Source organism: Procambarus clarkii, chromosome 39 (genome assembly GCF_040958095.1).
Source record: "Procambarus clarkii isolate CNS0578487 chromosome 39, FALCON_Pclarkii_2.0, whole genome shotgun sequence".
NCBI lineage: Eukaryota > Metazoa > Arthropoda > Malacostraca > Decapoda > Cambaridae > Procambarus > Procambarus clarkii.
The window spans coordinates 1,467,402-1,481,553 of NC_091188.1; the positions used below are offsets into that span (position 1 = coordinate 1,467,402).

A 14,152-nucleotide genomic window follows, 5' to 3' on the forward strand; every position below is an offset into this window, starting at 1 on the left:
TATAATCCCTTTTACGTACTGTACATGTATGGCAAAATATTAAAGAAATCCCTCACTACCTTTGTGAAACCAAAATGGAAATATGCAACAGTTGTATAGTACCCATATCTCAAGAAGCACATCAACAAACTGGAAAAGGTGCAAAGACAAGCAATAAAATAGCCTCTGACACTGAAAGACAAGAGGTACGAGGAGAGGCAGGTGGTGTTAAATATGTCAAAGTTAGATGATAGAAAAAAAAAGAGGCCACATGATCACTGGGTATAAAATATTAATGGGAATTGTCAAAATTGATAAAGAAGAATTCTTGAAACCTGGAACTACAAGAACAAGAGGTGACAGATTTAAACTAAAGAAATAAAGCTGCAGAAAAATTATATAGTTCACTTTTGAAGAGTGATATGTTTGTTGTTTTAGATTCAGCTACTCGGAACAAAAGTTCCAAGTAGCACGGGCTATGGTAAGCCTGTAGCATAGCAGTAGATGGGTGAAACAAGTGAGGAGGTGGTGGAGGTCAAAAACGTCAGTAGAGTAGTTTCAAAGTGTTATATGACAGTGCTAGGAAGATGGGCCACCACGAGCATAGTGCTCATGCTGTAGCTACACTTATGTAATTACACATACAAGGAATTAAAGATCTCTAACAAAGAAAGATCTAGGGATAGTTCTGGATAGTAGACTGACACAAGAGGAACACAAAAATCATTGTGAGAGGAGCTTATGCTAATGCTTTTCAACTTTAGAATTGTTTTAAATACTGTACATAGATGGTGAAATACAAAAACTTTTCGCAACTCTTGCAAGACCAAAATTTGAATATGCAGCAATTGTATGGTGCCTAGATTTGAAGAACATCAATAAACTGGAAAAGGTGTAAAGAAATGCTACAAAATGGCTTCCAGAACTGAAAACCCAAGAGTTACGAAGAGAAGCTAACGGGATTAAAATATGCCAAAACTGGAAGATAGAAGAAAAAGAGGCGATATGATCATACCAACAAAAAGGAATTCTTGAAACTGGCAAGTTCAAGAACAAGAGGTCATAGAGTCAAGCTAAGGAAACAAAGGTGCCAAGAAAATATTAGGTTTTCTTCAGCAGAGTGGTAGACAGTTGGAAAAAGTTAAGTGAGAAGGCAGAGGATGCCAAAACCGTTAGTAGCTTAAAAGCGTAAATTGGCAAAGAACACTGGGAAGATGGGACACCACGAGTGTTGCTCTCATCCTGTAACTACACTTGGGTAAGTACACACAAGCACGCGACAACGACTACATGCTTTTCGAACACAACTTATCTGGATATTCCAGTTACGTATTCATTTTTGTTTTTTCAGAATACTGTAATTAAAGTGATAAAGTGGCAAGGTGAGCGGGCAGTCTGAATAAAAATATGAGAAAGTGGATGGGCCTTGTTTTTCCAGTGACTATACTGCATACCTCCCCACATGTGACAAAGCAAAGCCTACTGCTTTGCTTTGTCATGAGGCAGTGGAGGATTCATTCCTGTGATTTCATGGGAAACACTCCAAATGCAGACATTTTGTCAGTGAAAGCTTCAACAAGCAAAAAAAAAAAAAAAAAAAAAAAAAAAAAAAAAAAAAAAAAAAAAAAAAAAAAAAAAAAAAAAAAAAAGTCAGTGCTGGCATTTGACAAGAAAGCTGAACTAATTAAAAAGGTGAAGAGTGGGATCTCAAGCAGTGCTGTTGCACTGAATTTCAAATGAGTAAGACTGCTTTCAGATATTATTAAAGCAAAATCTACCATCTTTGACTATTTTTGAAGAAGTGAAAGTGGTAATGCAATACATAACAAAGGCAGAAAGTAAAGCCAAGGTACAAAGTGTCGATAATGCAATGTGGTACATGCATCCGAGGGTACCTGATCACCATCAATCTCCACTTCAGTCAACTCAATACACTACCATCCACCACTCCTACCATCTAAGTAACTATGCACCATCAGCAATAATCTTCAGCTTCATAAGTGTGTCTGAACTTTTCATTTTAACAAGTACAAAGAAAGTACACTGTAGTTAAATTCCCCTCCCCCCCCAACCCCTCTAGATTTTTTAGGAAGAGGAACCACTTATCTGTACGACAGGTTATTCATTTGGTCTCGGTCCTGAGGAATCCAGATAGCATGCGGTCATCTGTATATTATAATAAACTACGCAAGGAGATTCTCAATTTACTTTGTATCCAGCCAAGTTATGCACAATCTATATTTAATCAAAGTTAACAAAATATCTTGAGGTCTACCTCCATCACTGAGGTCACAAACTAGAGAAATAGTAGAGGCATATAAATCCCACTGAACATGATGAGTAAACTTCATCAGATCACATGGTAACAGAGGGTACAGTACTGTAACTGTAATAGTACTACACGTCTTGACTCAAAATGGATATGCCTATTGCTACTTGCAGTCTGATCTTGTTTTTACAGTGCTCAGTTATTAATTTCTTCTTAATATGCTTCCTGATAAATCTCAGCACTTTTCATATCTGCAGTAAACATACATAACTTAACACTATAAAGAAAATACCACTGTACACATAATAATAGTTTGTGTATACCCCTATCCATGGTGAGGGTACAGCTATCTAGCCACTTAGCACACAGTCTTATGTTCCTATAATTACTTCATTAAAACCCTTTGAATCTCACCAGCCCACTTGTCCTCACTTGTGGCACCATAATTTTTTACCATAATCAAAATGATTGTTTTATTGAAGCTAGAAGTACTGTACTGTACTACAACACTGACGCTTCCTCGGACAAACAAACATCCTCGATAGGTTAGACAAGTTACCCAAGTTCGAATGCTTTTGGTTAAGTAAAATTACTTCGAATTTGACTCTTGTTAAATTACGAGAACAGGCTGTATCAACACACAGTATTTTGTTAACATCAGTCATAATTTACTAATACTAAACTTAACATTTTCACAATTATTTTGATTTTCCATTGTCAGGAACAGAAAGCCTATCAGGCTTAGTGAGGTACCTCTAACCAAGAACAAGGCAGTCTTCCAACCAATTACTGGTGGACAACAGAGTTAATCAAATGACTGAGTTCCATGCAAATCATCCATCGAACCATGCTATTGGCGATTTGTAATTTCAAATACGATCGCATACTTGTTCATATGGTCTCTATCATTGACACACTCTTTAGTTTAGACCAGCATTTCTCAACCTTTGTACACTAGTAATAATTTCAGGTCATACTTTAGCTAAACACACAGATTTCACCATCAACTGAAAAGAGACTTTCTGTCTTTGCTTTTGATACTGTTTAAATGAGAAAGAATAAACATAAAAATTACCTTACTCAAAATTATATTCACACATGATTAGAATAAGCCTATCACCATCTCTTGTGGAACCCCTAATTACCTTGGGGTTCCAGGGAACCCCCAACTCCTGGTTTAGAAATGCTGGTCTAGACATTAGAAATGAAAATATGCTGTACTGTAGTTCCATTTGTTGAGAATCAAATACATAAGCAGCAAATTCAACAGAGACTGTATTAGAGGGTAGGTTTCATATAAAAGCAAAAACACACACATGAAGATATTGTTCAAAGAGCACGCTTTATTAAGCAAATGATCATGCAAGTAGAGCAAATACTTCTGGCTAGAGAGAGAGAGAACAACCAAGAATTTCAAGTATGTAAGTGAATGAATTACCTGAACCTAAGCTGTAGGACCAGAAGTATCTGCAGTGAAGAATTAATAGGTAGCATATGTAAACTTGAAAGGTATCACATGAAATAATGAGTGAAATAAACCATCCCCTTATAATTACTTAATTCGAACCCTGTTTGAACAATTAATTACATTGATAAAAATAATCAAGCATTGCAATACGAGTCAAAAGCTAGTGCTGTAGAATGAATGGTTGTGAGATGCTTAGGAATATTTCTTAAAATTGAATACACTACCTGACTAATCAAAATTACTGCTCAGAAATGTGGATAATGTCTAACAACTAAAGATCTGACAATTATCTAGTAAAGTACTGCATAGGTCTATATTTAAATACCAGGAAAGGAAACCTGGTATTCTATCTTTTATAGAACAGCAAATATTTTTTTCAAATACAGTCTTGATTTAGATCTTGCCAAGAAACTAAATGACTACTCATTAATTTGGGTTCAATTAAATGGTCCCTATCCATGCCAGGTTCATAGACTGATAAGGTTTTATGGTGAGGCATCAGGCTTATTGCTTCAAGGTTCTACCTTTTGGTTTGCATCTAGCTCCCATGGACCCTTCCCCATTGGCCAGAAATCCACTGACACAAAATGGGAAAAACCACAGAAGCAGCTTACATTTCCACTGGATATGTAGGCTATTCACAACAGCAACACTATACAGCATTGAGCTCCAAATGAAGTTCTTGTCATGTCTTAATTGTATAGTTACTGCATGCTCCAGAGGTGACCCAGTTGAAATATAATGGAACACCCTTTCTCAGCACCTGACAATGAATGCTCAATTTAATAATTGCCAGTGCCTCAGGCTGGTGTGTGGAGGGCAAGAACAATACACCCGGCCATAAACAAAACAGCTGTCAAAACACCATCTATATAGCTGAGTAAATATTCAGTATGGTAAAGCAATTGATTGCATGTATGATGATATTTAGCCCAAAAGATAAAATGCGAAGATAATGAATATCATTTATATGGTGTAATTCAGTAAATTTTACTTCAGATTCCTGCTTTTAATTCCTTGGGCTACCTTGGGTAATTTTGCAAGACAATAAGCCTCAGTTAATAAAGTTATGGTGGCAAATGCATTGTATCACTGAATTGTTAATAAATACAATCAGAGGCTCACAGCTTCAGTCAATCAGTCCTAAATGAAACTTTTATTTTTTGATCCGCTCAACTATTCACAGCAAATGAGTCCACCTTGTGTTAGGTGGCTATAGCTACACAATGCACGATGGGGTCTTAAGACAGAACGTCTAATTTTCAATTATTTTACAATATTGTAGGTACCTCTTTCCTATGTATTTTACTTTATTCTAATTAAAATGTTGACTTAGGTACAATATGACCATACAAATTTCAGATCAGATTGTATGTAGTTCCAAATACTTAAATATTTTCACAAATATTAGACTTTGAAAAATCACTGGTATTGCTGTACAATATTCCCATAAAATTTGCTAAGGGATTTCTTGAAAAAAAAATTAAATACATATATTTGTATGTTTAGACATTCAATATACGTACTGCATAAACATGTATTTTCTATGTAAAAATACATAGTAATATATAATACAAAATTCTGCACTTACCCTTTAGTAGAGCACCTTTGTTCTTGTGAACTGCTTGATCTAACTAATTAGATTATGAGCCACTATGCATTGCCCAGGTGATAAATGCTCAAATATTTCCTACTTCATTTCGGATACAGTGAAAGTACCAAAACCACATTCCGCAGCCAAACTTCTAACTCGAGCAATGATCCAGCAATTATTTTGATCCACGTTAGGATAAAACTTCCTCCTACTAGGTTAAGTCAGCCTAATCTTACTAGCAGACACTTTTCTACTCGCAAATAAAACAAAACGAGGAAAAATGGATGAAAATCCATTGAGTAACAAGAAATTAATTGCACCAGCAGGAGAGAGAAATGCATATTGCCAAGACAGGTCCACGCTGTTAGTAGGACTGGACCAGCCACAGAAAAGGTAAATCACATTCACTAACACAGTAATTGTATTGTGTCATTTTTAGTACAATTCAATCACAATACAATAAAAACTGAACTTTTTGTGTGTGATACAGTGCTGAATTTGTTACTAGAAGCAAAAATTATTTTTAACATTCCTGAAAAAAAATGACAGGGTAATGGGGGTATTAATAATACCAGTTCAGTTTGGATTATCTCACAAGATACTTTGAGATTGTTGAAAGTTTGGGGTCACCATTCTGAACTTCGAACAATTGTTCTGATAAAATCCCTTAAGGAGTCTTGCATAATGAGGTCCGAATTTTTGAGGTCACATAATAACTTAATAAGGCTTATAAATATGCTAAGGAAAACTTAAAAAAAAAAAATAAAAAAAAAAAAATAATAATAAAGATATCAAATGTGAAGTACAGTATTAGTAACACACTCACCCCTCTCAAATGTCCCTCTATATAATGTAGTGACAGGGATCGGCTGCCATAAATTTCCAAGACTTCTTCTTGGGTGAGGTGGCTTAAACCTCGATATATGGATCCAAATTGCAGTTGCTGAAATTGGTCCAATTTCATCAAGAGACCGTGTTTGATATCGTAGTGAAGACCTCGAACGGCGAAGTCATGATTGTACTTCAGGTTCTTTATTTCCTCAGGATACTGGAAAATAAATACAATACTGTATATTCAAACTACTTTTCTGCTTTTATTCTTATGTTTAATCCTATCTACAAAGAATTGATAAGGATGGATAACATCATGACACTGATGATCATTATTATTACTCGTTTTCCCAACTTTCATGAGCACTCATGAACTAAGGAACCATTTATTTGCCAGAAGATTGGAAAGTCAGATGGGTGTGTATTAAAAAAAAAAAAAAATATTAACAATACAGTATTCAAAGTGACATGTCGCTTCACACTTATCTCTACAACTGAATACATCAGTAAGAACCAGCACTACCACCTACCACTATACAGTGGTACCTCGGAAATGCGAGTGTCCCTGTATGCGAGTTTTTCGGAAGACGAGCAGGATTTCCTCGAAAAATATGTCTCGGAAGGCGAGGGTTATCTTGGGACACGAGTTTGTTGATACGCGTACAGGCCGACCTAGCGCGTGGTGGTTCGGCGATCGTCGCCCCTCCACCCCTCCGCCCCTCAGTTTACCATTGTCTCGCGCCCAGTGACTACCACACATCAATTCTTCTCGCGGATTTTCAGTGTTTTGTTGGATTTTTGGCGATTTGACTATACAATTTGTTATTATATATCTCACCATGGGTCCCAAGAAAGCCAGTGGTAAGGATAAAGGCCAGAAAGCCCATGTGAGGATGACAATAGAGGAGAAACAAGAGATCATTCGGAAGCATGAGAACGGTACACGTGTTGTTGGACTTTGTAGGCAGTACAACAAAGCCACATCAACAATATGCACTATACTTAAGAAGAAAAATGAGATTATGAGTGCTAAAGTGGCAAAAGGAGTCAGAACAATAACGAAACAAAGACCACAAATACTTGAAGTGGAAAAGTTGTTATTAATTTGGATACACGACAAAGAGTTAAGGGGTGACAGTGTTTCGGAGGCCATTATTTGTGAGAAAGCCAGGGTTTGGACAGATTTGTGGTGAGGAAATCGAGCAGTGAGCCTCAACCAGGACCTAGTGGCACTCAGATAAAACGTCCCAGGGAGAGCACACCAGAAAGGTCTTCACTGCCTGATGTGATAATGGAAGGGGACTCCCCTTCCAAACAGTAACTCCTCTCCTCCTCCCCCCTCCTCACCATCTTCCATACGCCTACAGCATTTAACAGCAAGGTAAGTAATAACTGGAACATAGTTTTGTAGGTTTATTTAGACGAATTAGGTATAAAAATTTAGTTTGATGTGGGGTTTTTGGGGTAGTCAGGAACGGATTAATTCATTTCCCTTTATTTCTTATGGGGAAATTAGCTTCGAAATGCGAGTTTTCGGAATACGAGGCGTCTCCAGGAACCAATTAAACTCTTAAACTGAGGTATGCCTGTATAATACAATATTTCTCGGTACTATTATAGGTGGTTTACCATTTCCATGAAGCTATGTATCTTTATTGCTTAATTCTACCTTTTTTAATTATGTCAACCCATACTATTTTGCATACCTTCAGGGTTAAATTTGCCTTGGTTTCAGAGAGGGTTTTATCAGTGCATTTTAACTTAAAGGAAATTATTTTTTGGCTGAAAGAAGATGACACTTCCAAGGATTCCTTGTCCGTTTCAGTTATCATGTCACAGGATTTATCATAGCTAATGAGAGGCACCATGTGATTGGTCGAGGTGCGAAGCATCAGCCACTCGGCAAGATGCAGAACAATATCACAAGAAGTTATATTTAAGTCTATCAGGTACTCGCTCATTACTCAAGCCATGACAGATTTAAAGTGATTGCCAAAATAAGAATACAGTACTGAAGTTCGGAACACTGGACAATTCATTGATTCCTGTAAAAAATAAGTGGATTGGTACGACTGTCATATGGTAGAGGTCATAGAACTTCACAGGTACCATGTCAGAAATGAAGCTCATCAAGCTGGCCCCTGGATCTAAGCACACTGATTTTAAGAGGGAATTTAAACTCTGTCAACCTACATCAAGATGAATGATAGACTGTTTAGGACAGACTATTAAAAATCCCCACAAAAAACTATATAAAATAAACACGAAAGAAACCTGTGCCATTGAGAATCATATGAGAGGTATTATGTTTCAAACATACATTATCTAGAAGAAAATAAATTTTTAAAGAGTAAAGTCCCAATCCTACTGACAAATAATTTTTTAAGCATATGACTGCAGCGCTTCATCAATTTATAAAAATTTTATTGATCTGATTAGGCAATGGAATAGTGGCTACATTCTTGATTCTCAATCAAGGGGCCCCAGGTTTGATCCCCGGGTGGGACAGAAATGGATGGGTACATTTCCTTTCACTAAATGTCTGTGTTCACAAAGCAGTAAATAGGCACACGGGAGTTAGGCAACTGCCGAGGGGCTGCATCCTGGAGAAGGTCAGTACAGTACTGTAGTTTAATCTAGGGAAAACCTTGATACAAACCTAAAGTATACTGTATACACAGTAAAGTGTACTGTATACACGGACTTCCTGTTGTCAATAATGGGAATTACAATATAACCGATATCAGCAAATCATCAATTTTATTTACATCAGCTATTATGAGGCACGTACTCACCCTGTATTTAGATATCAATACGTTTTTCCCAAGATCGTATATTAGGTGTTCAACTGCTTGTTCATAATTTGCTAAAGTATAGTCATAGTCAAAGCCATACACTTTAATTTCTCGAAGATCAAGTTCATTGCTTGCAAATACACCTCTGGGGTTGACATTCTCTGGAGGCTTTTTACCTGGAAGAAAAAGAAGGCATCAGCAGTAAAACAAATACTTAATAATTAATATAAGATGAGGGTTATATGTACAGTATATATACCGGTGTATATATTGTCAATTTCCTCTCATTATTCAGGTATCAGCTTCTCCTAAGCAGTTATCGATAACTCGGCATCCATTCAGTAATTAATGTAAATTTTCCCTATGTATGGTGTAATAAAAATGAATCACACTGTGTAACACTACAGTACCTTCGTTTGTGTATGGCGTTCCTATACCAGCCCTTGTGCTGACTCATTGTGTAATCATTGAGATGGTAGTTTGCCATCACACCCACCAGGGGGTAAAGCTAATCGACGTCAGGGTAAGGGCGAGCTAGTCGAGTCAACTCAGACGCTCGTCTGGAGAAACACCTATGGTCTTTGTGAATTGCCACGGCAGTTCAATAAGAGTTGTGTTAGGTAATATATATTGTAGTAATAGGCATATCATACTCTGTGAATTTCAGTGTCTGGGTCATTGAAGTTGAAATTAGTATTTATGCTTTTATTTAATTTTGTCTTCTATATTACGTTTACAACGACAGTTGTATTGCAGTTGTTAAAGTAACTTTTGTTTTGTTTTATTAAATTAACTTGTTTTAACTTTGGCTTGTTTACTACTGTTTCCCCATATTCACACTTAAGTTTAAATGCTGCGTTTTGTTTGTTTATGCTACGTAAGCAGACCATAAGCTGGATATAACCATTGTACCATACTTAACGTAACAATATATATACTGTACTGTATAGTTTATTTTTTGCCAACATTAAAGCAAATTTGTAGGAACAAAATTAATATTTGCAATTAGATGTGTGGAAGTAGACACAGAAGTCTTCTTCAGTGGAACTCTCTTTAAGCAACAAACTTAGCTTAAAGTTTGTTGCTTTGCTTAAAAAAACCCAACCACTTGGACAGTCGGGGATTGAATGCCGACCTGCATGAAGCGAGACCATCGCTCTACCGTCCAGTCAAAGTGGCTGGACTATGTACAGTGAAACTGTATTACTTGAATTTACTCGAGGGCCTCTATCTCCAGTGGCCTCAACTGGGACAGGAAGCTTGTGGCATGTCAAAGGTCTTCATTAGTCCTGAGGATATTTTCTAGGCGAATTTTAAACTGGAGTATACGAGTATACAGTAACTTTATATCCTTATGTCACTGTGCTTTTAAATGCCATGTGAATGCCATTTAAAAAATGCCATTAGACATTAGACAATTCATTTCATTTTATTTCTAAGTAATAATAAGCCAATAGGATTAGGTAAATTTTAGGTTTATAAAGTTTTCAATTAGCTTTGTAATCACATGAAAAATGTTAAAAGTAGTTAAAACTATAAATTACCATATACACCATGTATGTGCTTGGCTCCATACAGCAAAATTTTAGTAAAAATATGAAACAAGATCAACAGTCAATTAAATTAAATGATGAAACCGAATGAAAAAACTATCACAAATTATATGACCACAATAAATCAATGACAGTGACAGACTGTTTTATCACTGGATGACATTTCACAGTAACGTAAAAAATTTATTGCGACAGTTCAAAGGAAATAATCATACCATATTAACTGGTATATAACTAGCAAAGATATTTTAGTCAGCCACACTGTATTAATCCTTAGATCAATCCTCCACATCTATAAGAAGCATCACAGATACACCCACAAAATCGGAGATAATGGTATTTCTCGTTCCACTGAATATATTTCCTTAAACTGTAGACCAAGTCTCCTTTTCGAGAAAAACAGCGACTTATAAACGAAAAATTATATCCACCTTGCTCCCACGCATTAAGAGATGAGACGCATACATTAAAAAAACGACAGAAAAGTGCGAGAAAACAGGATTTCCTTGAAGAATTCCCGAGGGCACAAAGTTGTGGGTCAGACTTACTCTGCCACAACGCCCGGTGATCGTCATAACACTTCTGGAGGAATTCCGGAGAGTATTCTCGCTTCTGTGAGGTGCCCATCACAGCGAGTCGAACTACCTCCAACAATGGTCTTGGCCGTACTGGAGCCAAGAAAAGCCTGTGAATACAGTGAAGGGACGACATCGTTGCCAACCTCCCGTCGTCTGTCCTCAGCTGGCCACCCCCGACACCTGTTGTTCCTTTATTGTTTTCAGGAAAATGTTCAACTAATATTTTCTCCATAAAAAATACAGCATTTTCATAAAATTAATTAATTATTCACCTATCTTCAAAAAAAATAATTTAAAATGTTATTTTAAGCTATTCTGTAAAATAAATAAATTGGAAATTAAGCATTCTGGGTGGTTTACCTCAGGCTTAAGTTTTACTACCGCAAGTCCTGAATACCGGGAGGCACCCGCGGTTTACTTGTCATTTTTTTTGTATCCAGCATGGTAGAGGTTAATAGTATAATAATCCTTGGAGTGCCTACGAGCAGACTAACCACAGCAATACACTGCTGCATACCGAAAACTCCAACCAAACTGAATAGACCTGATACAAAATATCATTTTATTTCTATATTTATATAAATATTTACATGGCCAGAAATTGCGACAAGGCATTGCATCATGTGTCAGTTTCGAGGCCCAGCGGTATATATAAGCTGTGTTAATCTGAGTACTGTACAATTAATTTAGATTATTTTATATTCTTGTTAGGGATAACTTGTGGCTTTTGTGTATTTGTATTTGATCTTGTACTTTTGTGTTTCTTGAGATGTCTCAAGAATGCCTCTTCATGTCTGAGGGTTAAAATAAATTCATCTGAGTCAATAAGTTGGGCAATGTAATTACCTAAGTGTAGTTACAGGATGAGAGCTACGCTCGTGGTGTCCCGTCTTCCCAGACGGGAATAGTCTCGAGAAGTAATGAGAATAGTCTCATTGCAATGTTTTTGTCTTATGATGTGTTTGTAGCTGGTTTTTGATTGTTACGGCCCTCTCGGGTCGCAACTGGGTTCTTACTCTGATGTTAGAGGAAGGGTATCCGGCCCCAAGCCAGTAGTGGCTTTCAAGGGATGTGATCCGTAACGCAAGTAAATTAAAGGGGAAGGGAAATAAAGTCAAAACTTAATATAATAATTATCACCGTCACCAATAAATAAGATATAAACGATTACACGGGGGGATATAAACACTATAATACACGAGGTAGTCTTCCTCCGAAGACCCTGGACGTTCACGGTGCCAAGCTCTTGGTGCTCTCGTGGCCTCACGACGAATCCTTCGAGAAGGAGTCTATCCCGGCCACAGGCCAGCCAAAACACAGTTCCACTGGGGGCACCGTCGTGGAGGCCGTCAACCACAAGTCCAGCAGATAGCTGGCAGGTTCCGAATCAACGACGCTGGTTAGGCCACTCCACGAGCGATACTAGGGTCGCGCCAAAGTCAGGAGCCTCGTGTGATACCACAGATCACTCTCCTTTCCACAACACCCCAGTGGTTAAGCGTCTCCACCAGTCAGTCCCGGGTACGACAATCCTTCAACTGCCGCTTCACAGGCAGGGTAACACCACAGTGTTCATCCGGGGGGCGACTCACAGCTGCTGCAGCAAACACTTGGTGACGAGACGGCTGCCTTGGGTAGACTGATCCAACTTCCATTACAGCAGTCCCAGGTCGACTCTGTAATCAGACACGTCATCAGTAACAGGGACACACAAAAGCACCTCACTTACAGGCTCAGACACAAACGCCCGACGTATCCACTCCATAGATGGCGTTGTTGTCTGAGCACCACCTCACCAGGGGTCAGCAGCGGCTGTGTTGTGAGCTGAACAGGACTGGAAACTGGCCCTTGTGGCCAGTACACCTCGTTTTCACCAGGTGTCGTCGTCCATTTGGAGGGGGTTTCGGGAGCTGACCCACAGATGGCGCGATCGTCACTGCTCCAGGCTCGGACGCTGGATTCGGGTCCGTAACATTGATCTACACTGTGTGGTCCTTCATACAGAATATCGTAGCAGCACATTGCTGTGCATACCTAAGCTTGTTAAAAAAGAAAAGACAATGTTTGAAAGGAGTCTTGTAGAAACTTGTAAGAGTAATTATAATATAATGTGTCTGTGATTCAGTGCATGATTCCATGACTCTTGTGTCAGTCTACACAGCACCACTCCTGTGCCAGGTAAGTCCGCTACGGGCTCACCATAGCCCGTACTACTTGGAACTTTTTGTTCCCAGTAGCTGAATCTTAAACAACAACAACGACTCTTGTGAAAATCGTGAAGTTGTTGTTCAGCCAGAGTTGATTTGTTTTAGGAATTGAAGCAGGTATATTTTCTCCCGTGATTAAACGTATGACTAACCATCCTGTGAGATGGGAGCTAAGAACCAATGTACAAGAAGGTACATTGGGTTTGTGGGAGTACATAACATTGGTGTCCCATTCGTTACAATATGTTTTTTCACCTACAGGGTTATTAACCCATGGAACTGCCTACCTGCCGAAGCCGTAAATGCCAAAACTGTTACATTTTAAAATCTAATTGGAAAAGATCATGTAGGCAAATGGGAGTCCTTCGACAAGTCGCGGGTTGTCGTTTTTTCTCAAACAGAAAACGAGCTTCGTCGAATCGTCTTGTGTTCGAAACGACACTCCCCCCTCCCTCCCCGTTACTCCTGCCGAGTGAAATAACCTTTGTGCCCTCCTCCCCAAAGCTCAAGTCTCCCTGTGCGACGGGGTATGCTCGTTTTCTGTTTGTTCAAAGACAATATATAGTTATGTTAGGTTGTATTAGCTTAGGTTAAGATGTATTGGGCTCATTTGGGTTAGGCTAGTTTGGGTTAGATTAGGTTAGGTTGGGTTGAGCTAGGTTAAGTAGGTTTCAAAATTTGCTGGCGAATCGTCTTGTGTACGACGTGACTTTTATCCCTGTGCGACTGTTTCACGAGGAACCACTGCTGATTGATTGATTGATGAAGATTAAGTCACCCAAAAGGTGGCACGGGCATGAATAGCCCGTAAGTGGTGGCCCTTTTGAGCCATTACCAGTATCAAGAGCTGATACTGGAGATCTGTGGAGGTGGGGCTG

General features: G+C 38.3%; 1 protein-coding gene across 1 annotated transcript in view; it reads right to left on the reverse strand.

The window, feature by feature from the left end:
* Nt5c (5' nucleotidase C) overlaps positions 1-11,257 on the reverse strand; it is a 31,970-nt gene extending 20,713 nt beyond the window's left edge. The window contains exons 1-3 of the mRNA XM_045745964.2: positions 11,038-11,257; positions 8,937-9,112; positions 6,137-6,358 (exon numbers count right to left, since the gene is read on the reverse strand). Coding sequence (XP_045601920.1) covers positions 6,137-6,358; positions 8,937-9,112; positions 11,038-11,200 — 561 coding nt within the window. The 5' untranslated portion in view covers positions 11,201-11,257. The remainder of the gene's footprint in view (positions 1-6,136; positions 6,359-8,936; positions 9,113-11,037) is intronic.
* Positions 11,258-14,152: the final 2,895 nt, after the last annotated feature.